Genomic DNA, 24,683 nt, shown 5'->3' with positions numbered 1-24,683 from the left:
CCCAGCTCCATGGCCCTGCACTGTCCTCAGCTCCCTGTAGCCCCATGGCCCTGCACTGCTCTCGGCTCCCTGTAGCCCCATGGCCCTGCATTGCTCTCAGCTCCCTGTAGCCCCATGGCCCTGCACTGCTCTCAGCTCCCTGTATCCTAGCCCCATGGCCCTGCACTGCTCTCAGCTCCCTGTATCCCAGCTCCATGGCCCTGCACTGTCCTCAGCTCCCTGTAGCCCCATGGCCCTGCATTGCTCTCAGCTCCCTGTAGCCCCATGGCCCTGCACTGCTCTCGGCTCCCTGTATCCTAGCCCCATGGCTCTGCACGGCTCTTGGCTCCCTGTATCCTAGGCCCAGGGCCCTGCACTGCTCTCGGCTCCCTGTATCCCAGCTCGCACGCAAGGCAGGGCCGGGCCCCTGCACTTCACACCACCCCTCTCCAGGCCTCCTGCTCAGTTTCCAGGAACCGTCTGGACGGCCTTGCTCTTGCAGTAGCCTCGGGTGTGGTGCAATCTCATGCACGTCAGAGCCAGGAGGAGGCGAGTTTACTTCACCCTGGGATGTGCGACGCATTAATCACCCGCGCGAGGGTGAGGCTGGGACCTGCTGACCAGCTGCTCAGGTATGGTACCCACAGGTCTTGTAATGCCAGATCACCGTGTCACACGAGGCAGGTGAGGCTGTGCTCTGGTGTCAGGCTAGACAGGTGAGGTTGGGTCATCCTGTCACACGAGGCAGGTGAGGCTGTGCTCTGGTGTCAGGCTAGACAGGTGAGGTTGGGTCATCCTGTCACACGAGGCAGGTGAGGCTGTGCTCTGGTGTCACTAGACAGATGAGATCGGGTCATCGTGTCACACGAGGCAGGTGAGGCTGTGCTCTGGTGTCAGGCTAGACAGGTGAGGTTGGGTCACCGTGTCACACGAGGCAGGTGAGGCTGTGCTCTGGTGTCAGGCTAGACAGGTGAGGTTGGGTCATCCTGTCACACGAGGCAGGTGAGGCTGTGCTCTGGTGTCAGGCTAGACAGGTGAGGTCGGGTCATCCTGTCACACGAGGCAGGTGAGGCTGTACTCTGGTGTCAGGCTAGACAGGTGAGGTTGGGTCATCCTGTCACACGAGGCAGGTGAGGCTGTACTCTGGTGTCAGGCTAGACAGGTGAGGTTGGGTCATCCTGTCACACGAGGCAGGTGAGGCTGTGCTCTGGTGTCAGGCTAGACAGATGAGATCGGGTCATCCTGTCACACGAGGCAGGTGAGGCTGTGCTCTGGTGTCAGGCTAGACAGGTGAGGTTGGGTCATCCTGTCACACGAGGCAGGTGAGGCTGTGCTCTGGTGTCAGGCTAGACAGGTGAGGTTGGGTCATCCTGTCACACGAGGCAGGTGAGGCTGTGCTCTGGTGTCAGGCTAGACAGGTGAGGTTGGGTCATCCTGTCACACGAGGCAGGTGAGGCTGTGCTCTGGTGTCAGGCTAGACAGATGAGATCGGGTCATCGTGTCACACGAGGCAGGTGAGGCTGTGCTCTGGTGTCACGCTAGACAGATGAGATCGGGTCATCGTGTCACACGAAGCCGGTGAGGCTGTGTACTGGTGTCACTAGACAGATGAGATCGGGTCATCCTGTCACACGAGGCAGGTGAGGCTGTGCTCTGGTGTCAGGCTAGACAGGTGAGGTTGGGTCATCCTGTCACACGAGGCAGGTGAGGCTGTACTCTGGTGTCAGGCTAGACAGGTGAGGTCGGGTCATCCTGTCACACGAGGCAGGTGAGGCTGTGCTCTGGTGTCAGGCTAGACAGATGAGATCGGGTCATCGTGTCACACGAGGCAGGTGAGGCTGTGCTCTGGTGTCACGCTAGACAGATGAGATCGGGTCATCGTGTCACACGAGGCAGGTGAGGCTGTGCTCTGGTGTCACGCTAGACAGATGAGATCGGGTCATCGTGTCACACGAAGCCGGTGAGGCTGTGTACTGGTGTCACTAGACAGATGAGATCGGGTCATCCTGTCACACGAGGCAGGTGAGGCTGTGCTCTGGTGTCAGGCTAGACAGGTGAGGTCGGGTCATCCTGTCACACGAGGCAGGTGAGGCTGTACTCTGGTGTCAGGCTAGACAGGTGAGGTCGGGTCATCCTGTCACACGAGGCAGGTGAGGCTGTACTCTGGTGTCACTAGACAGGTGAGGTCTGGTCATCCTGTCACACGAGGCAGGTGAGGCTGTACTCTGGTGTCACTAGACAGGTGAGGTCTGGTCATCCTGTCACACGAGGCAGGTGAGGCTGTACTCTGGTGTCACTAGACAGGTGAGGTCTGGTCATCCTGTCACACGAGGCAGGTGAGGCTGTACTCTGGTGTCAGGCTAGACAGGTGAGGTTGGGTCATCCTGTCACACGAGGCAGGTGAGGCTGTGCTCTGGTGTCAGGCTAGACAGGTGAGGTTGGGTCATCCTGTCACACGAGGCAGGTGAGGCTGTGCTCTGGTGTCAGGCTAGACAGGTGAGGTTGGGTCATCCTGTCACACGAAGCCGGTGAGGCTGTGTACTGGTGTCACTAGACAGATGAGATCGGGTCATCGTGTCACACAAGGCAGGTGAGGCTGTACTCTGGTGTCACTAGACAGATGAGATCGGGTCATCGTGTCACACGAGGCAGGTGAGGCTGTGTACTGGTGTCAGGCTAGACAGGTGAGGTTGGGTCATCCTGTCACACGAGGCAGGTGAGGCTGTGCTCTGGTGTCACTAGACAGATGAGATCGGGTCATCGTGTCACACGAAGCCGGTGAGGCTGTGTACTGGTGTCAGGCTAGACAGGTGAGGTTGGGTCATCCTGTCACACGAGGCAGGTGAGGCTGTGCTCTGGTGTCAGGCTAGACAGGTGAGGTTGGGTCATCCTGTCACACGAGGCAGGTGAGGCTGTACTCTGGTGTCAGGCTAGACAGGTGAGGTTGGGTCATCCTGTCACACGAGGCAGGTGAGGCTGTACTCTGGTGTCACTAGACAGATGAGATCGGGTCATCGTGTCACACGAAGCCGGTGAGGCTGTGTACTGGTGTCAGGCTAGACAGGTGAGGTCGGGTCATCCTGTCACACGAGGCAGGTGAGGCTGTGCTCTGGTGTCAGGCTAGACAGGTGAGGTTGGGTCATCCTGTCACACGAGGCAGGTGAGGCTGTACTCTGGTGTCAGGCTAGACAGGTGAGGTTGGGTCATCCTGTCACACGAGGCAGGTGAGGCTGTACTCTGGTGTCACTAGACAGATGAGATCGGGTCATCGTGTCACACGAAGCCGGTGAGGCTGTGTACTGGTGTCACGCTAGACAGGTGAGGTTGGGTCATCATGTCACACGAGGCAGGTGAGGCTGTGTTCTGGTGTTATGCTAGACAGGTGAAGTTGGATCATCGTGTTACACAAGGTAGGTGAGGCTGTGTTCTGGTGTCACACTAGGCAGGTGAGGTTGGGTCATCGTGTCACACTAGGCAGGTGATGCTGTGTTCTGGTGTCATGCTAGACAGTTGAGGTTGGGTCATCGTGTCACACGAGGCAGGTGAGGCTGTGTTCTCGTGTCACTAGACAGGTGAGGTCGGGTCATCGTGCCACACTAGGCAGGTGGTGCTGTGTTCTGGTGTCACGCTAGACAGGTGAGGTTAGGTCATCGTGTCACACGAGGCAGGTCAGGCTGTGTTCTGGTGTCACGCTAGACAGTTGAGGTTGGATCATCGTGTTACATGAGGCTTGTGAGGCTGTATTCTGTGTTACACTAGGCAGGGGCGGCCAGGTCATGGTGTCACACGAGGCAGGTAAGGCTGTGTTCTGATGTCACCCTAGACAGGTGAGGTTAGGTCATCGTGTCACACGAGGCAGGTGAGGCTGTGTTCTGGTGTCACGCTAGACAGGTGAGGTTGGATCATCGTGTTACATGAGGCAGGTGAGGCTGTGTTCTGGTCACACTAGACAGGTGAGGTTGGGTCATCATGTCACACGAGGTAGGTGAGTCTGTGTTCTGGTGTCACACTAGGCCGGGGCGGCCAGGTCATGGTGTCACACGAGGCAGGTGACGCTTTGTTCTGATGTCACGCTAGACAGGTGAAGTTGGATCATCATGTTACACGAGGCAAGTGAGGCTGTGTTCTGGTCACACTAGACAGGTGAGGTTGGGTCATCATGTCACACGAGGCAGGTGAGTCTGTGTTCTGGTGTCACACTAGGCAGGGGCGGCCAGGTCATGGTGTCACACGAGGCAGGTGAGGCTTTGTTCTGGTGTCACGCTAGACAGGTGAAGCTGGATAATCGTGTTACACGAGGCAAGTGAGGCTGTGTTTTGGTGTCACACTAGGCAGGGGTGTCACGCCAGCTTGGTGAGGCCAGGTCATATTGTACGAGGTTGGTGAGGTTGGTTCATAGTCCTGAGGTTGTTGAGGTGGCTGAGCATAGATTATACTGTACGAGGCTGATAATCCCTGGGTCATACCGTACAAAGCTGGTGAGGCCTGCTCATAGTATTCCAAGCTTGTCAAACACTTTGAGGTTGGTGAGGCTGGGTCATACCTTACACGGCTTGCAACACTGGGTCATACCCTACGAGTTTGGTGAGGCCGGGTCATACTCTACAAGGTTGGTGAGACTGGGTCATACTCTACAAGGTTGGTGAGACTGGGTCATACTCTACAAGGCTGGTGAGACTGGGTCATACTCTACAAGGCTGGTGAGACTGGGTCATACTGTACAAGGCTGGTGTGGCCTGCTCATAGTATTCCAAGCTTGTGATTCGAAGCTTGTCATACCCCACGAGGCTGCTGAGGCCGGGTTATAGTTTGCGAGGTTGGTGAGGCCGGGTCATACTGTACGAGGTGGTTTGTTAGGCTGGGTCAATCTGTATGAGGTTGGTGAAGCCGGATCATATTGTACAAGGTTTGTGAGGCCGAGTAATACCTTACAAGACTTTCAAGGCAGAGTCATAGTTGACAAGAGTGGTGAGGCCGGGTCGTGCCATACAAGGCTTGCAATTCTGGTCATGCTGTACAAGGTTGGGAAGGCCAGGTCATACCGTACAAGACTTACAAGACTTAAAAGACTGGTCGTACTGTAGGTGAGGACGGATCATGCCTAAAAGCTTACAAGACTGGCAGTAGTGTTTGAGGTTGGTGAGGCTGCATCATACCGTAGAAGCTTACAAGACTGGTCGTACTGTACGAGGTTGGTGAGGCCGTATCATACCGTAGAAGATTACTAGCATGGCAGTGCTGTACGAGGTTAGTGAGCCTGAGTTATACTGTACAAGGCTTGCAAGACTGGTCATACACCACAAGATTGGTGAGGCCGGGTCACGCCATAGAAGCTTACAAAACTGATTGTACTGTATGAGGTTGATGAGGCCGGATCATACTGTAGAAGCTTACAAGACTGGTCGTACTGTACGAGGTTGGTGATGCTGGATCATACTGTAGAAGCTTACTAGGCTGGCAGTAGTGTATGAGGTTGGTGAGGCTGGATTATATCGTGAAAGCTTACAAGACTGGTCGTACTGTACGAGGTTGGTGAGGCTGAGTCATACCGTACAAGGCTTACAAGACTGGTCGTACACCACGAGATTGGTGAAGCCGGGTCATGCCGTAGAAGCTGACAAGACTGGTCGTAATGTATGAGGTTGGTGAGGCCGGATCATACCATAAAAGCTTATAAGACCGGTCATACTGTACGAGGTTGGTGAGGCTGAGTCATACTGTACAAGGCTGGTGTGGCCTGCTCATAGTATTCCAAGCTTGTGATTCGAAGCTTGTCATACCCCACGAGGCTGCTGAGGCCGGGTTATAGTTTGCGAGGTTGGTGAGGCCGGGTCATACTGTACGAGGTGGTTTGTTAGGCTGGGTCAATCTGTATGAGGTTGGTGAAGCCGGATCATATTGTACAAGGTTTGTGAGGCCGAGTAATACCTTACAAGACTTTCAAGGCAGAGTCATAGTTGACAAGAGTGGTGAGGCCGGGTCGTGCCATACAAGGCTTGCAATTCTGGTCATGCTGTACAAGGTTGGGAAGGCCAGGTCATACCGTACAAGACTTACAAGACTTAAAAGACTGGTCGTACTGTAGGTGAGGACGGATCATGCCTAAAAGCTTACAAGACTGGCAGTAGTGTTTGAGGTTGGTGAGGCTGCATCATACCGTAGAAGCTTACAAGACTGGTCGTACTGTACGAGGTTGGTGAGGCCGTATCATACCGTAGAAGATTACTAGCATGGCAGTGCTGTACGAGGTTAGTGAGCCTGAGTTATACTGTACAAGGCTTGCAAGACTGGTCATACACCACAAGATTGGTGAGGCCGGGTCACGCCATAGAAGCTTACAAAACTGATTGTACTGTATGAGGTTGATGAGGCCGGATCATACTGTAGAAGCTTACAAGACTGGTCGTACTGTACGAGGTTGGTGATGCTGGATCATACTGTAGAAGCTTACTAGGCTGGCAGTAGTGTATGAGGTTGGTGAGGCTGGATTATATCGTGAAAGCTTACAAGACTGGTCGTACTGTACGAGGTTGGTGAGGCTGAGTCATACCGTACAAGGCTTACAAGACTGGTCGTACACCACGAGATTGGTGAAGCCGGGTCATGCCGTAGAAGCTGACAAGACTGGTCGTAATGTATGAGGTTGGTGAGGCCGGATCATACCATAAAAGCTTATAAGACCGGTCATACTGTACGAGGTTGGTGAGGCTGAGTCATACTGTACAAGGCTTGCAAGACTGGTCATACACCACAAGATTGGTGAGGCCTGGTCATGCCGTAGAAGCTTACAAGACTGGTCATACTGTATGAGGTTGGTGAAGCCGGATCATAGTGTAGAAGTTTACAAGACTGGTCATACTGCACGAGGTTAGGGAGGCCGGGTCATCTCGTAGAAGCTTACAAGACTGATCATACTGTATGAGGTTGGGGAAGCAGATCATACTGTAGAAGCTTACAAGACGGTTATACAGAATGAGGTTGGGGAAGCCGGGTCATACCGTAGAAACTTACAAGACTGCTCATACCGTATAAGGTTGGTGTGGCCAGGTTGTACTGTACAAGGCTTTCAGGACTGGTTGTACTGTATGAGGTTGGTGAGACTGGGTCATACTGTAAAAGCTTGCAAGTCTGGATCATACTTTACAAGTGTTTCAAGATTGTCTGAGGTTGGTGAGTCCTGGAATGTACTAGAATACTGAGGCCAGAAAATACAGCACAAGGCTTGCGAAACTGGGTCATACAGTATGAGCCTGGTACAGTAGGATTACCCTCGTCACAGGAGGTTGGTACTCTTGTTATTGTACCTACTCCATCTCATTTTTTCAGCTTAAAAAATGAGTTAAGCGAAATTTACCAGTCTACGTATACCCCTCCTCTTTCTTTGGGGCTGAGACTGCGCATGCATCAACCTGTGTGCTAATGCTCAATTTAATTCTAAACCATACACTAATCTTTAATCTCTCACTATCACCCTAGACTGTTCCCTAACTCCACAACTAAACCTAAGCCTTTGCAAGCCTTAACATTTATCCCATCAGTGTCTACATTTAATCCTGTTAGGGACTCTAACCTTATTAGAGTTTCTAACTTTAAATCTAACTACAGGCATCTCCATAGCCCTTACCCTAAAGCATTGATTTAGTACTGTCCGGATTCCATACCCTATCACGCTTTCTAACCCTAAATCTAACTACAGGCATCTCCATGTCTCTTACCCCGAAGTATTATTAATGTAGTACTATCCAGAGTCCTTATTCTATCACTGTTTCTAAATTTAAATCTAGCTACAGGCATCTGCATATCCCTTAACCTGAAGTATTAATGTAGTACTATCCAGAGTCCTTACCCTATCACTGTTTCTATCCCTAAATCTAACTACAGTCATCTCCATATCTCTTACCCTGAACTATTATTAATGTAGTACGATCCAGAGTTCTTACCCAATCACTGTTTCTAAATCTAGCTACAGGCATCTGCATAGCCCTTAACCTGAAGTATTAATGTAGTACTATCCAGAGTCCTTACCCTATCACTGTTTCTAACTCTAAATCTAACTACAGGCATCTACATATCCCTTTCCCTGAAGTATTAATGTAGTACTATCCAGAGTCCTTACCCTATTACAGTTTCTCACTCTAAATTTAGCCACATGCACCTATAATACACACCGAACAATACTTGAAGGTTTTCCACAGCTGTTAAAGACTCACATAACGTGTATTTGTACAGAACTGCCGGGAAGTGGTTAGAGAATGCTTGAGTGGTGCTGACGCTCAATTAATTAGCTGTTTAAAAAAAAAAAACAGTTTTAATACATGAGTCTCCTATCTGAAAGTATTACTTCGTTATTTCATCATTTTTAAACTTGGTAACACTCTCTGGACTTTGGTTGCATCTCATTAGTACCAGTGAAACACCCAAGTATAACAATAAGCAATGGAAAAGTGACCAATCCAGCTTTGCAACGCGCCTTCTACGAGTGGCAACACGTGCCTTCGCATTTTTATGAACTTAGGAACCTTTAGAGCTAGAAACACAATAACACATTTTTTTGTTACAATCTGCAGATTGTGCGGCAGCTGATAAATTATGTGGCAAGGGCAGCAAATCTAATATTATGTGGAAATCGCTGTGGCTGCACAATTGCATAATTCTAGTAGGCCTGGCCAAAAGACTTACCACTAATGTCAGACCTGTTGGCTTTGCCAATGCTTGTTTATTTTCAAGTTTTTCAAAATCTTGTTGAAATTGTTTACACTGATTTTCCATAGTGAATGGGTTTTTGGGATTACTTCCATGCATCAACACATTTTAACAAATGATGCAGCAAAGAAATGGTACCTAAAATTTAACAGTAATTTTGCAAAACATTTTTTTCCCTTGTTCAATTTTTTGTGAGCACATTTTGAAAGCAGAGAATCGTCAATTTTGTTTTCAAGGTTCTGCAAATATTTGCATTTAATTAGCGAGCATTCTGGGAGCATTATATGTACCCTCATATTGTTAAACTTTTCAATCGTGTGGTCAAACTTTTTTTTACTGGAACCTCTGTCAGTAGTGCAGGCCGAGCTTACAAAATGTATTTACAGCACACACCCTAATAATAAAGGCTTTGCATTAATGAACTAGAAATATGAGTACAAACACCATTAACACATGGACACAAATATTACCTCAATTACAGACAATTCCCTTCCTTGCTCCATAATGTAAACTGGCACCCAAAGGTTTTGTGCTGCAGGGGATTGGGCCTACTTATCCCAAGGGCAAAAAGGACATGAAAATTAGTTGTCCTTGACACCAAATAATATGTCCTGGGCATCGGGCGGTAGGAATTCCTCACTCCTGTACAATCCTGAACCCTAACCCTGTTACCCTTTGTAACTCTAAATCTAACTACACACCTCTCCATATCCCTCAATCTAAATAAATAATTCCCTGCTCCAGGGTGATAACCCCAACTCCGTTATTCGCTCTAACCACCAATGAAACCCTATTGCTCTTCATAGCTCTTTATTTCATGTTCATCCCTAACAATAGCGCACTCGGAGTCTAACCTTGCACTTCACGACATCCCTCACCCTTGACTGTATTCCTATTGTAAGGCCCTAATCACAAATTCAGGACTACATTCTGATCCCTTTGCATATGGAGTTTGAACTGGGATCTCAACTGCAAATTGTGTGACAAATTTCTGGTTGAGACGTCTACTCGCAGATTACTCACAATTTAAATATTTCTCAGAGGTGGATCCTGAAATTTTTCAGCAGTACCACTATGCTCTGGGTTCCGCTCAGGAAATGAAGTGCAGAGACTGTATAGGCGCCACTCCCACATTCTGATATCAGTTCCTTCCTTGTGCTCCACCAGACATGAATAGGTTGTACCATTAGAGGCTGGAGAGGCCTGGTTGTGCTGTAAGAGGCTGCTGCAGTTAGGTGGTTCCATAAGAAGCTGATGAGGCCAGGTTACTCTCTAAGGGGCTGCTGAGGTTAGGTTGTACCATAAGATGCTGCTGACGTCTGGTTGTACCATAGGAGGCTACTGAGGTCAGCTTGTACTGTAAGATGCTGATGAGGCCAGGTTATGCTGTAAGACGTTAGGCTGCAGGAGGCTGCTGAAGTCTGGTTGTACCGTAAGAGGCTGCTGAGATCCAGTTGTACCATAAAAGGCTGCTGTGGTCAGGTTGTACCTTAAGAGGCTGCTGAAGTCAGGTTGTAACATAAGAGGCTGCTGTGGTCCGGTTGTACCATAAGAGGCTGCCGAGGTCAGCTTATACTATAAGAGTCTGCTGTGGTCCGATTAATACCATAAGAGGCTGCTGAGGACCGGTTGTACTATAAGAAGCTGCTGAGGCCAGGTTATGCTGTAAGACGTTATGCTGTAGAAGGCTGCTGAAGTCAAGTTGTACCATAAGAGGCTGCTGAGGGCAGGTTGTAACATAAGAGGCTGCTGTGGTCCAGTTGTACCATAAGAGGCTGCTGAGGTCAGCTTATACTATAAGAGTCTGCTGTGGTCCGATTAATACCATAAGAGGCTGCTGAGGACCGGTTGTACTATAAGAAGCTGCTGAGGCCAGGTTATGCTGTAAGACGTTATGCTGTAGAAGGCTGCTGAAGTCAAGTTGTACCATAAGAGGCTGCTGTGGTCCAGTTGTACCATAAGAGGCTGCTGAGGTCAGCTTATACTATAAGAGTCTGCTGTGGTCCGATTAATACCATAAGAGGCTGCTGAGGACCGGTTGTACTATAAGAAGCTGCTGAGGCCAGGTTATGCTGTAAGACATTATGCTGTAGAAGGCTGCTGAAGTCAAGTTGTACCATAAGAGGCTGCTGAGGGCAGGTTGTAACATAAGAGGCTGCTGTGGTCCAGTTGTACCATAAGAGGCTGCTGAGGTCAGCTTATACTATAAGAGTCTGCTGTGGTCCGGTTAATACCATAAGAGGCTGCTGAGGACCAGTTGTACTTTAAGAAGCTGCTGAGGTCCAGTTGTACCATGAGAGGCTGCTGAGTTCCGGTTGTACTGTAAGAGGCTGCTGAGGTCCCAATGTACCATAAGATGCTGCTGAGGTCAGGTTGTACTATAAGAGTCTGCTGTGGTCAGGTTATACCATAAGAGGCTGCTGAGGCCTGGTTGTACCATACTGGGCTGCTCAGGTCTGGTTGTAGCATAAGAGGCTGCTGTGGTCCGGTTGTACCATACGAGGCTGCAGGGGGTCCGGTTAATACCATAAAAGGCTGCTGAGGTCCAGTTGTACCATAGCGGTGGCCCATTCGTACCATAAAAGGCTGCTGTGGTCAGATTGTACCATAAGAGTCAGCTGTGGTCCGATTATACCATAAGAGGCTGCTAAGGTCTGGTTGTACCGTAAGAGGCTGCTGATGTCCGGTTGTTCCATAAGAGGCTGCTGAGATCCAGTTGTACCATAAGAGGCTGCTGAGGTCCGATTGTACCATAAGAGGTTGATGAGGCAGTTTATTCTGTAGGAGACTGCTATGGTTAGGTTGTACAGTAAGCTGCTGATGAGGCCAGGTTACGCTGGGAGAGACTGTGATGCCACATTATACCATAAGAGGCTGGTGAGTGGTAGTAGATTACAGCATCTTATCGTACATCTTCTGTGGAAACACTGTGGAAACACTTTTGAACATGTCAGTGCCATCAGCATCCCTCAGACGCTGGGCAGAGTATAGAGAACCATCACAGCTAGGTTACTGATGCTGACACAGTCCTCGGAAACTGCTCATTTATGTCAACATTTATGTCTCTTGACCCAGTCTGGGTTAGAGGCCAGATGAGCTGTTCCTCTGGCCTGGTTCCTACTTCACTTGGTTTCCTCTGATGTCATTGTCTGTCCACAGGTCAACTAATGCTATTTCCAGTTGCACCATCCTTAGGTAATTAGTGATTTGGTAATTTGAAAATACCCTACCGCTTTATTGTGAAAACGTGTTTGAAAGTCTCTGAGTGATTGTCGTGAGGCTTAGTGAGGTGGAGTGATTTAACCTTAGGGATCTGGTGAAGCCTGGTTAGAGTATCCTCATGGGTGGTTGAGAGCTGGTTATCTCATGCTAGAGGTGTTCGAAGGCTGATTCACGTACCCCAAGAGCCTGATGACTGGGGGCCTTCTATTGTTACAGAGGAGGCTGCATGGGTTTTTATACTGGAGGGAGCTGGTGAGGACAGGTTAACTTACACTAAGTCATACCTGATTATCAACCCCTAAGAGGCTGAAAAGGTCAAGTTAACGTACCCTAAGTGGCTAGTCATGCCTAATTATGAACGCCTAGGAGGCTGCTGAGGACAGGTTAACTTACCCTAAGTCATGCATGATCATCAACTCCATAGAAGGCCGTTGAGGTCTGGTTAGCATACCCTAAGAGGCTAGCCATATGCCATATTATCAACTCGTAGGAGGCTGATGAGGACAGGTTAATGTACCCAAAGAGGTTTGTCATGCCTGATTATCAACCTCCCAGAGGCTGGCGAGGGCAGGTTAATGTACCCTAAGAGACTGGTCATGCATGACTACCAACCCATTGCAGGCTGGTGAAGACAGGCTAACTTACCCTAAGAAGCTAGTCATTCCTGATTATCACTCGTTAGGAGGCTGATGGGGTCAGTATTGTACCGCAAGAGGCAGCTGAGGCTGCTGCTATCCTACTGCAATAAACTATTGGTTCCAAGTTATCGTAACCTATCATGCTGTTGAGTTTGGCGTATCACACAGTCCCATCTGGTGAGGATGGATGATCAGACCATCAGAAGCAGGTGAGGATTGGGTCTTGTACTCACAAAGTTGGTGAGGCAGAGTTTTCAAACCTTAGGCAGGCGGCCTGGGGCCTTTTGTGGGGCCCTGAGACAACCACTGGTGCCTGGGACATATCTTGGCTGGGCTGAGCCAGTAAAGCAGCTCAGTGAGTTATACAGCTGCTGCTGACGCCTGGTGTGATCAGCTAGTCACAGGTACCCAGTATGAATCAAGGCCAAGTTGGCCTTTGAGCCTCTGAAGGTGGTAAATTGAAAACCATTACATTTGGCAGCACCTCTCCTGAAGTTATCTTTAGCAGCAGGTCAGCAAGCAAATACACAATGTGACAGTAAACAATGCACAGCTAAGAGAGCAATCAGGGCAACCACTTGTACAACAAATAGAAATGTATTTACAGGTAAGTAAAACTAGCCAGATAAAATAATGATACTGATAGAAAATCAGAACATGTGCACTTTTGGAGGCCTGAATACGGTCCCAAAAGGCCGAGCTCTTAAACAGTTTATAGTATTTCCAAGCTAGCTGTTTGTTTTTTTGGTAACCAACCCTTACCGCCATTTTTAATCTTCACGGGAGCATATGTGTGCTCTCTGATACCTTGTGGGTGGTGGAATCTCTCTGATACCTTGTGGGTGGTGGAATCTCTCTGATACCTTGTGGGTGGTGGAATCTTTCTGATACTTTTGGGGTGGTGGAATCTCTCTGATACCTTCAGGGTTGTGGAATCTCTGATACCTTTGGGGGTGGTAGAATCTCTGATACCTTTGGTTTGGTGGAATCTCTCCGATACCTTCAGGGTGGTGGAATCTCTATATACCTTCGGGGGTGGTGAAATGTCTGATACCTTCAGGGGTGGTGGAATCTCTGTGATAAATTCGGGAGTGGTGACATCTCCGATATCTTTGGGATGGTGGAATCTCTGGTACCTTTGGGGGTTGTGGAATCTCTGATACCTTTGGGGTAATGGAATAACTCTGATATCTTCGGGGGTAGTGGAATCTCTGATGCCTTCAGGGGTGGTGGAATCCCTCTGATACCTTTGTGGTGGTGGAATCTCTGATCCCTTTGGGTGTGGTGTAATCTTTCTGGCACCTTTGGGGGTGGTGGAATCTCTCTGATACCTTTTGGGGTGGTAGAATCTCTCTGATACCTTTGGGGGTGGTGGAATCATCGTGATACCTTTGTGGTGGTGGAATCTCTCTGATACCTTTGGGGGTGGTGGAATCTCTCTGGTACTTTCGGGGGGAGGGGATCAAATCTCCATGCAATTTGTTTACTTTCAGGTAGTCATCAACACAGAGATGCAGCATATGGTGAAGTTATCCATTTGGATACAATATGTCTGAATCCATCTTTAATGTCTCTGCATCTTGGGATGCATGGCTGGGCAGCTGAGGAGGCTGAAGATTCTGCTCACAAGTTCCCAGCAGAGCTCTCCCTGAAGTGACATTACCACAAGCTCGGCCCCACATTTTGAGTAAGGGCCCAACCCAAGTCTTCCCGTTGTCTGAGTCAAGTTCTTCACAAGGTCTATGGCCCTCTTCATAGGGTGACACTGGTTTCTCCTGTCACTATCCAGCAGGACACAGTTCAAGGCTGAGGCCGTTTAGAACTTGGTTGATGTTGGAATCAAAAGCCTCCTGCAAGGCATCCTTTCCTATCTTATCTTAATCTCCCTGCAAGTCACTGGAAAGTTGCTGTAAATTTTTGATTTTTACCTCAGCAAACATGGCAATCGTGCATCCTCTGAGGGTTTCCCTGTTTAAGTGGACTGTGAACCTTAAGCTTGGCTCTGATGTCGACAGGGCACACAAAGCACACTCCTCTTTTGCAAAGAGTGACTACTGCCCTCTCCACCCAGGCTGTGGAAGACTGACATGGTGTCTGTTCTGCTGGATATTAAAGCCACCCCTTGCCCCTCCCTAGTCCTTGGTGATGCGTGGTGAGTTGGGGGAAGAATATGTACTTATCTGTTTACCTCAGACATTCCCTCGACTGGGGGGGCTTTCTTTTCTCCTGTGTGATGGTCATTCTTCTGTATACGGGATCCCCTTTCCTAGAGCTAATTATGGAACTAATTAACATTCCTCCCTGAGGATAGCTCACACAGGTACCCAGAGACAGCTGAGCAGGGCAGCAGGCTCTCCCCATGTATTGATCACACAGTGAACATGAAGGAAAAATACGCCCAGGATTGGAGAAGGACCTAAGATTCCAACATATCAACCCCCTGATTGGCTCAGCCAGTGCATAAGGGAATGAAGACTGGCCTCATTGGCCAGTGGGATGCTCAACATTTCACTTATTTTCTAAAAAGGGCCCACACAGTATTGTGATTGAGTAAGCAGAGATCCAGGAGTGGAGTCCCCTTAGATGGCCACTCTCCCTGCCAGAATAGGGTCTATGCTTGAGACCCCGTATTATGTGATTCCTTTGCATGTGAAAATGAATATGCTGGTCTGACGGAAGAGATGGACTTCAGCTGATCAGGTTTAGGACTCTGCAGCATCGCAGCAGATACCTAGTTACCTGGGAGGTGGGTGTGGAAAGGGCACCCTCTTCGAAGCACACGGACACTCCAGACAGCTGCTCAAGATAAGGAAACTTGCTGCACATCAACAACAATGTGAATATGGGAGCTCCTGCATGTCACTGAAGAGGAGACTGCTTCGTCCGATAACCCCTGCCTTGTGCTGTGGGACCTGGGGGTGCTCCCGGTTACTGTCTGTAGCTGGGGAAAGGTGTCCTGTTGAAGAACCTACCAGTGGAACCTCTGGGCCCTAGCCCAGGACTTGTAAATTCTATAGTTTGTCATTGCTTGTTCAGCACCAGCAACAAGCAGCAACATCTCTTTGGGTGCTCTGCTGCAAGGGGTTCTAGTGTACAGGACGTCACCTTTTTAAAATGTATTTGTTATTTATATGAGGGTATCAGGATGTACTGGGTCCAGTGTGGCCATTGCCCACCTACAGTTAGCCCAGTAAATTCTGAACAAGTGGGTCTCAAGTAACTCTGCCTAAACCCCAGGCACCCCCAACCAAACCCCTGACACTATCGGAGCAGGGTCTTTTAGAATGGAAGAGCGGGCACTTCTGTTGCTTTGGGTGGCTGGACAGTTGGCAGACTGGACACTTTAGATTTAATATCAACTATCGAAGCCAAATTCCTAAGTATTGGTACTATTGTTCTACTTTTAAAGAGTAACCTGTGCAGCGTTGTCTGTACATTCCGGAGTTACCTCTTTTACAGTGTTTAGCGTCTAGGTGCTATAATACCCTTTGGGTCAGAACTCTGGCTGAGAGGGTTGTAGAGATGTCTGCATTTCTCTATCTATCTTTTATCTATTCTATGTTCATTGGTGTATTAAAGTACTTTTCTTTTATGTAGTAAAGCTGGTGTTACTGGATAAACTGTTTAGGATGTCAACCAACCCCCCCCAACCCCCTTGAGTAAGACATCAACTGCTCTGCCTCGCTACCCTGAGAAATGTAGTTGCTGGAAAGGAGTACTTGGTTATTCAGTTTGGGGTCCAGCAGTACTGGGGGGCCCCAGGACACCAGTAGTGAATCACCCTAGGTAATGCAGCTGGAGCCTAGTAACCCCATTCTGTCCTGTAGACCCAGCAAACTGATCATACAATTAGTCTCATAGAGTTTTTAAAAGCGACACAGTGCTAAAGTAAAAGACCCACAAAAGCATTGTCTTGAAGTACCCAACTTCATCCCAAAATCAGCTTTTTATGCCAGAGATTTTCAGTTGGCTGTGGTTCCTGGGGAATTTGTTGCACTCACTTGGAGCTAGAATTTATTGTCAGGGTCCAACTATAACATCAGGTACATAACCATTTTTAGTGGCCGCAAATGGACTATCTGGCTGTTTGGGACCACTAAAAAGTGTTGAAGCATGTATCATCCCTATTTTTCGAGTCGGCAACCTGTTACGACTCGCAAAATAGGGTTTGCAAATCGCTATTAGTTATGGGCATGCCAAGGGCACCCCTTCTTAACAGAGAGTTGCAGGGGAATGTACGATTTTTGGTGCGACCAGGAATGTGATCACAAAACAATTGCAGTTACCACCAATTTCAAACTGGTGGTAACTCATTTGCAAACAGGAAGGAGTGCCCAAGGGACCCCTTCCCCATTCTGAATGGGGGCACCGGCACAGACCACTGCCTACTCTGCAAAAATGAAAATTAAACTTTTTTTTTTTTAATAATTCATTCCATTTTCCTTTTAAGGAAAATGGACTGCAAAAAATAAAAAAAACTTTCTTTGAAAAGCAGTCACAGACATGGTGGTCTGCTGACCCTAGCAGGCCACCATCCCTGTGATTGTTACCGTTCTGAAATGGGTTGCAAATTGTGACCTGTTTCTTCAATAGTAATGAGGCAGGTCCCTTGCGACCCATTTGTGAATCGCAAACAGTGTCTGAGACATTGTTGTACATCAGTTTTTGCAACTTGCACATTGTGAGTCGCTAAAAATTGCAGTTTGTGAGTCGCAAAAGCTGACCGTCATACATCTGCCTCTTAGTGTTTTCTTAAGAGCTTGACACCCAGTCCAGACAGGTCTGAATGAAGGTTACTGGCTGCAGTCAGTGGTACGCAACCTCGTGACCTTTGTGATGAGGAAAACGCATGGTCCACCTCTGGGGCTCATTGGGAGCAGTTCAGTACTCCTTCAGCTGCTGGTCTTGCTGGCAAATGAGGTTTCCCTGGTGGTGCCACATTCAATGGAATTTGAACTGCAGGAGATTCACCTGGTCCTGGAAGCTTTCCTGTCCTCCCTTTGCTGACAGTCTTAAGAACAGCACAAGTGCGATGTCACATGTGAACAAAGAGGACAGAGTGGGTTCTTGGCTCCTATGCCGGTAAGCATTGACTAAGGGGCCCGGGCTCTGGCACACAGGATCTGACTGATTGCCAACCATCTGGCAGGCTTCTTGAGCACACGAGCCAACAGGCTGAGTCAGCTTCATCTTGCTGACCAAATGCCATCTTCGAGCGTTAAAGCTCCCGTCAGATAGATCTCTTCGCCACTCTTGAGAATGCACATTTCTTGCTGTTCATGCTCATCGCTTTCCATTACAAGGAGTCCTGGGGGATTTGTGTTATGTTATGTTGCCTTGTACAGCGCCCTAGTCACCCGAGAGCATATCCAGGTGCTTGGGCATGTGTGTAGTGTTGACTGACTTAGGACTTTCCACTGTATAACAATTTTCCTCCCTTACCCTTGATCCCTTGCGTATTGATGAAGCTGCACCAGGACCAGGCGCACGTGATTCTGGGTGCCTCGGACTGGCCTGGAAGGCTTTAGTATGCAGACCTTCAACGTCTCTTGTGTTTCCTCCTTCTGCTCCCACCCAGGGTTGGGACTCTTCGCACAGCCGGAGGGGCTCGTCCTTCATGCCTGGAGATTGAGTAGGCTATCTGAGTTTCTTCCAGTTGCCACGGAAGGTGGTGGATGTCATCTTGTCAGTGCACCGCCGCTGTGCCAGATATACTTATGCCGACAGACTAACCGTTTTGTTTTCTGGTGCACGGGGGAACATTGGTCCCCTCAAAGCACACCTTTCGGATGTGCTGCACTTGGTGCTTTTCTTACATCAGCCAGGTTGTGCAGTGGGCCTGGTTAGTGGCCATGTTGCTTCCTTAACAGTTTTGATTTATTTCCCTGACCAGCCTTCTCTGTTCAGGTTCCTGATTGTCATGAGATGCTGCTGTATGTACTCCTTCCTTCCCCTTTCATAATGCCACAGTAGCACCTTAACTTGGCGCTCACTTTCTAACATATCTGAAGCATAACTACTATTTGCGGCTGTTGACATCCATAATGGTGTTCTTGATAGACATTCTCGGCGCGTCATTGACCTACAAAAGTTCTGTGTTTGTCCCCTGTTTTCATCCTTCTTTCCCGACAAGCTGGTTTTGCAAACCAAGCCATCATTTCTCCCAAAGGTGGTTACTCCGTTCCATGTGGGTCAATCCATCACGTTATTGCCAGGGTGCATGCTAGGATAAGCCTGTCAGTGGCCGCGTGCATCATTGCAGGACTGAGACACCTCATTTCTTGATTCATCTCAATGTGTACTCACTCTGTCAAGAAATGAGGTGTCTCATTCCTGCAATGATGCCACTATCTTAACATGCACTCTGTCAACGATCAAGGTGTCTCAAAATACCCAAAGATGCACACTGCTGCTACTGTCAGAGCAATCTTAATATGCACTTGTTCGTTGACGAGTGCATGTTTGCATTGCTCCCCAGTAGCAGCGGTCTGCATCATTTGGGTGTTATAAGACACCATGGCCCTCATTCTGACCTTGGCGGGCGGCGGAGGCCGCCCGCCAAAGTCCCGCCGTCAGGTTACCGTTCCGCGGTCGAAAGACCGCGGCGGTAATTCTGACTTTCCCGCTGGGCTGGCGGGCGGTCTCGTTCAGACCGCCAGCCAGCCCAGCGGGAAAGACGCTTCCACGATGAAGCCGGCTCGGAATCGAGCCGGCGGAGTGGAAGCTGTGCGACGGGTGCAGTTGCACCCGTCGCGTATTTCACTGTCTGCGCAGCAGACAGTGAAATACATGTAGGGGCCCTCTTACGGGGGCCCCTGCAATGCCCATGCCAGTGGCATGGGCACTGCAGGGGCCCCCAGGGGCCCCGCGACCCCCCCTACCGCCATCCGGATCTCGGCGGTCCGACCGCCGGGATCTGGATGGCGGTAGGGGGGGTCAGAATCCCCGCGGCGGTGCAGCAAGCTGCGCCGCCGCGGAGGATTCAATGGGGCCGCGGTACACTGGCGGGACCCCGCCAGTGGTGCCGGTCCGACCGCGGCTTTACCGCCGCGGTCGGAATCCCCATTGAAGCACCGCCGGCTTGTCGGCGGTGCTCCCGCGGTCCTCCGCCCTGGCGGTCAAAGACCGCCAGGGTCAGAATGAGGGCCCTTGTTTGTTGACAGAGTGCATGTTGGATTGCTTTAACAGTAGAAGCGGTGTGAATCTTTTGGTGTTTTGAGACACCTCGTTCGATGACAGAGTGCATGTTGGATTGCTCCTACAGTAGCAGTGGTTTGCATCTTTGGGTGTTTTGAGACACCTCGTTTGATGAGAGTGCATTTTGGGATTGCTCCCCAGTAGTACTGGTGTGCATCTTTAGGTGTTTTTAAGACATCTCGTTCATTGACAGGTTGCATGTTGGGATTGCTCCCCAGTAGCAGCAGTGTGCATCATTTGCGTGCTTTGAGACACCTCGTTCGATGACAGAGTGCATGTTGGGATTGCTCTGAAATTAGCAGAGGTGTGATTCTTTGCGTGTTTTGAGACGAGCTGTTTGTTGACAGAGTGCATGTTGGGATTGCTCCCCAGCAGCAGCAGTGTGCATCCTTTGTGTGCTTTGAGACACCTCGTTCGATGACAGAGTGCATGTTGGGATTGCTCTGACATTAGCAGAGGTGTGATTCTTTGCTTGTTTTGAGACAAGCTGTTTGTTGACAGAGTGCATGCTGGGCTTGCTCTCCAGTAGCAATAGTGTACATCATTTGCTGGGCTGTGATACCCCGTTTGTTGAGACTGCTTGTTGGGATTTCTCTGTCAGTAGCAGCATTGTGCTTCTTTCTGTGTCCTGAGATGTCTTTTTCGCTGACAGAGTGCATGGTGGGACTTCTCAGACAGTAGCAACGGTGTGTCTACCAGTTGTCTGAGGGGCCACACCCAAAGTGCATTATGGGATCACTCAGGCTGCAAACCAGTCCTCTCTCACCACAGATATTAATGAATGTGACACGTTGATTTCTCACTGTGTTTGTAGTGGACGCATTCAAAATCCTGCTCATTGGTCTCTCTCTGTTTTCCCAGAAGCTCCGCTGCAGCCCCCTGAGTCCATGGACAACCGGCCCATGTTCCAGACCTTGCACTCCTTGGCTGAGGACAACACAGCCTTCTTCCAGGGGAACTCATCTGAGCTGGGACAGCGCTTTGTTTCAGCCTTTACCAGCATCCAAGAACATGCCCGTGTCCTGGAGACCGCCATGGGCAACTTTGCCAGCTTCTACCATATATTCGACTTCGATGAGAAGACTCCGGCCAATGGCTACCGCAGCCTCATGAAACTGGTGCTGGCTTGCGTGCAGCACATAATCCACAAATCCCGCTATGTGGCCGCCAACCGCCGCAGCATCTTCTTCAGGACCAACCACAACTGCATGGAGCTGGAGGCCTACTGCACAGCCCTCACTCAGCTCCGCGCTCTGGTGTATTTTGCGCAGAAGTTGCTCACCGCCAACCGGCATGGAAATCTCTTCTTCGAGGAGGACCGCGGGCTCTCAGAGGAGTTCTTGAAGGAGTACTGCACTATGCACAAAGGCTGTTTCTATGGCCGCTGCTTGGGCTTCCAGGTAAGACTTGGGGGTTTGGCTTCTGGTTCTAGGTAACATGGAGCTCATTCCCCGCAAGAAATTTAGATCGTTTTCTCTCCTCGTTGTAGGAGATTATAAATGGGTGCTGATTCTCCACTAGAGATCATTTGATGAGGAGGTCATGGCATGGTTCTAAAACACTATCTTAGAGGCTGTTTCTCCGTTAGAGAGGCCAAACGTGGAATTCTAGGAGACTGTTCTTGGTCGCTCTTCCTCTGCTGGTGATGGTGGGGTTTCCTTTCTCTGACTAGAAGACTCTTCCTAATGCCTGCTACTGTGTTGGAGATATTGTGGGTTGGGCTTCAGTTCTAGCTCAGGCTGTTCATGGCAGCCACTTCTCTTCATTAGAGGCTAGGTGTGGAGTTCTAGCTCTGAGACTGTTCATGGCAGCCACACCTCTTCAGTAGAGGCCAAGGGTGGGGTTATAGCTCTGAGACTGTTTATGGCAGCCACACCTCTTCAGTAGAGGCCAGGTATGGGGGTCTAGCCCTATGAGACTGTTCATGCTAGCCGCTCCTCTTTAGTAGAGGCCAGGGGTGGGGTTCTAGTTCTGTGAGACTTCATGGCAACTGCTCCTCTTCATTAGAGGCCAGGGGTGGGGTTCTAACACTGCAAGACTGTCCATGGCAGCTGGTCCTCTTCAGTAGTTTTGTTCTAGGGGCTAGCTCTTTGATAAGATTACTTTCCCTCCTCAGTTAATGATGTACTAGGGGCTATCTCTCTGATAAGATGTTCATTCCCTTCTTAAATAATGATGTCCTCGAGACCACCTTTCTGGTAAGATGTCCTTCCCTCCTGAGTCAGTGGTATCCTGCGGCCAGCTCTCTGATAAGATGACCTTTCATCCTGAGTTATTGACGGCCTAGGGGCTAGCTCTCTAAGATGTCCTTCCCTTCTGTAATTAATGATGCCCTAAGGGCTAGCTCTAATAAGATGGCCTTCCCTCCTGAGTTAATGGTATCCGAAGGGCTAGCTCTCTGATAAGATGACCTTCCCTCCTGAGCTAAAGATGTCCTAGGGTCTAATTCTCTGATAAGATGTCCTCTCCCTGAGTTAATGATGTAATAGGGGCTAGCTCTCTGATAAGATGCCCTCCCCCCAGAGTTATTGATGTCCCAGGGTCTACCTCTCTGATAAGCTATCCTTCCCTCCTGAGTTAATGAAATCCCAAGGCTAGCTCACTGACAAGATGGCCTTCCCTCCTGAGTTAATGATGTCCTAGGGGCTAGCTCTCAGATAAGTCATCCTTCCCCCTGAGATAGTGCTGTCCCAGTGGCCAGCTCTCTGATAAGACGTCCCTTCCCCCTCAGTTAATGATGTCCTTAGGGCTACCTCTCTTTTAAGAGTTCCTTACCCCCTGAGTTAATGATGTCCTAGGGTCTGGATCTCTGATAAAATGTCCTTCCCTCTAAATTAATCATGTCCTAGGGGCTAGCTCTGTGATAAGATATCCGTCCATCCTGAATTAATGATGCCATAGTGGCTAGCTCTCTTATAATATGTCCTCCCCCCTGAGATAAGGATGTTCCAATGGCTAGCTCTCTGATAAAACCTCCTCCCCCTGAGTTAATCCTGTCCTAAGGGCTAGCTCTCTGATAAGATGTCCTCCTCTCCTGGGGTAATGGTGTCCTAGGAGCTACCTCTGTGATAATATGTCCTTCCCTCCTGAGTTAATGATATACTAGTGGCTAGCTCTTTGGTAGGATGTCCTAGGGGCTTTCTCTCTGATAAGATGCCCTCCCACCCTCAGTTAATGATGTCCTAGGGGCTAGCTCTCCGATAAGATGTCCTTCCCCCCTGAGTTAACGATGTCCTAGGGGCTTGGACTCTGATAAGATGCCCTTCCTCCCTGAGTTAATGATGCTCTAGGGGCTAGCTCTCTGATAAGATGTCCTTCCTTCCTGATTTAATAATGTCCTTGGGTCTATCTCTCTGATAAGATATCCTTCTTTTCTGAGAACACAAAAGGTAAAAACAGTATAACAAATCAAGAAGCGCTTCTGCACAACAATACACAGTTGAAGTATTTCAGATATGGCTGGTACTTGAGCATTGATATTTGCAAGAATAAGTGGCATCGGCTGTAATCCTGTTGCTCTAGCTATAGGTGATACAGAGATAAATCAGAAGGAGTGCGTAGGGCGTGAGACATTGTCCTTTGGTGGGTCTGAATAGCTGTTAGTAGTGCTGTAAGGTCGGTGGGAAAAAAATAGGTATAATGGATGTACTTAATGCAGGCTTAAGAGCATGTAGGATATAAACATGTGAGGTTGCCAGTCAGCGCAACTTGATTATCTTGGACCCAGAGCTATAATGCTCGGCTTGTGGTCCAAGCCGTGATGTGATGCAAGGGCCTATCATTCAGGGTGGATGAATGTCGGTCTTAGCATCAATGTCTCAATGTTAAGAATGTAATTGTCCCAATTCCCCGTTCCTGTTCTCAACTGCCTTTTGACTTTCATTGCATGGAGAGTGTTGGCTTCAGCCCGGGCCCATAGGAGTGGAGTGCGCAACCACTGTTTCATGCCTGGAGCCGAGGGTGCCTTCCATATTGTATCTATTTGGCATTTAGAGAGTACGAAGGTCAAATCAAATCAAATCAATCAGTGTTTGTAAAGCACAACTACTCACCCATTAGGGTCTCAAGGCGCTGGGTGGGAGTAGCGTATACCAGGGAGGTGGTTATTAGAAAAGCCATGTCTTTAGTTCCTTCGTGAAACTGAGGAGGGAGGTGGTTTGTCTGATGTGGAGAAGAAGGGTGTTCCAGGCGGTGGCTGTGAGGTAGGAAAAGGATTGTCCTCCTGTTCTGGTTTTCCTGATGCGGGCTACTTCTGCGAGAGAGAGCTGGGCTGAGCGTAGGGCCCTCTGGGGTACATGGAGGTTGAGTAGCTGGTTCAGGTATACTGGTCCGGTGTTGTGGAGGGCTTTGTGTGCATGGGTGAGGATCTTGAAGGTGATTCTTTTTTCTGTGGGAAGCCAGTGCAGTGTACGCAGGTGTTGCGAGATGTGGCTGTGTCGAGGAAGGTCGAGGATCAGTCTGGCGGCGGCGTTCTGGATGTTTTGTAGCTTGCGGGTGAGTTTCTTGTTGGTTCCGGTGTAGAGTGTGTTGCCGTAGTCCAGTCTGCTAGTGATCAGGGCGTGTGTGATGGTCTTTCTATGTTCGAGGGGAATCCAATTGAAGGACTTGCATAGGAGGCGGAGGGTGCGGCAGCAGGTGGAGGTGACTGAGTTGATTTGCTGGGTTATGCTGAGGTCAGATTCCAGGATTATTCAGAGGTTGCGGACTTGGCTAATGGGGTAGGTGGGTTCTCGAGGGTGGGTGGCCACCAGGAGTCGTTCCACGCGTTGGATTGAGGGCCCATGATGAGTACTTCTTTCTTGTTAGTGTTGAGTTGAAGGCAGCTGTTTCTCATCCTGTTGGCGACTGCTTCCATGCCTTCGTGGAAGTTGTTTCTGGCTTTGTCGGGTTCGTTGGAGAGGGAGAGGGAGAGGATAAGTCGGGTGTTGTCGTCGTGGAGATGAT

At 49.4% G+C, this 24,683-nt stretch overlaps 1 protein-coding gene across 1 annotated transcript in view; it reads left to right on the top strand.

Annotated features, from left to right (window-relative positions):
- Positions 1-24,683, top strand: part of LIPE (lipase E, hormone sensitive type) — a 237,512-nt gene that overhangs the window by 104,645 nt on the left and 108,184 nt on the right. The window contains exon 3 of the mRNA XM_069201407.1: positions 20,601-21,139. Coding sequence (XP_069057508.1) covers positions 20,601-21,139 — 539 coding nt within the window. The remainder of the gene's footprint in view (positions 1-20,600; positions 21,140-24,683) is intronic.

The sequence above is a fragment of the Pleurodeles waltl genome, chromosome 7, assembly GCF_031143425.1.
Source record: "Pleurodeles waltl isolate 20211129_DDA chromosome 7, aPleWal1.hap1.20221129, whole genome shotgun sequence".
NCBI lineage: Eukaryota > Metazoa > Chordata > Amphibia > Caudata > Salamandridae > Pleurodeles > Pleurodeles waltl.
Note: the sequence above shows the minus strand (reverse complement) of the source record. Positions and strands in the feature narration are given on the sequence as shown.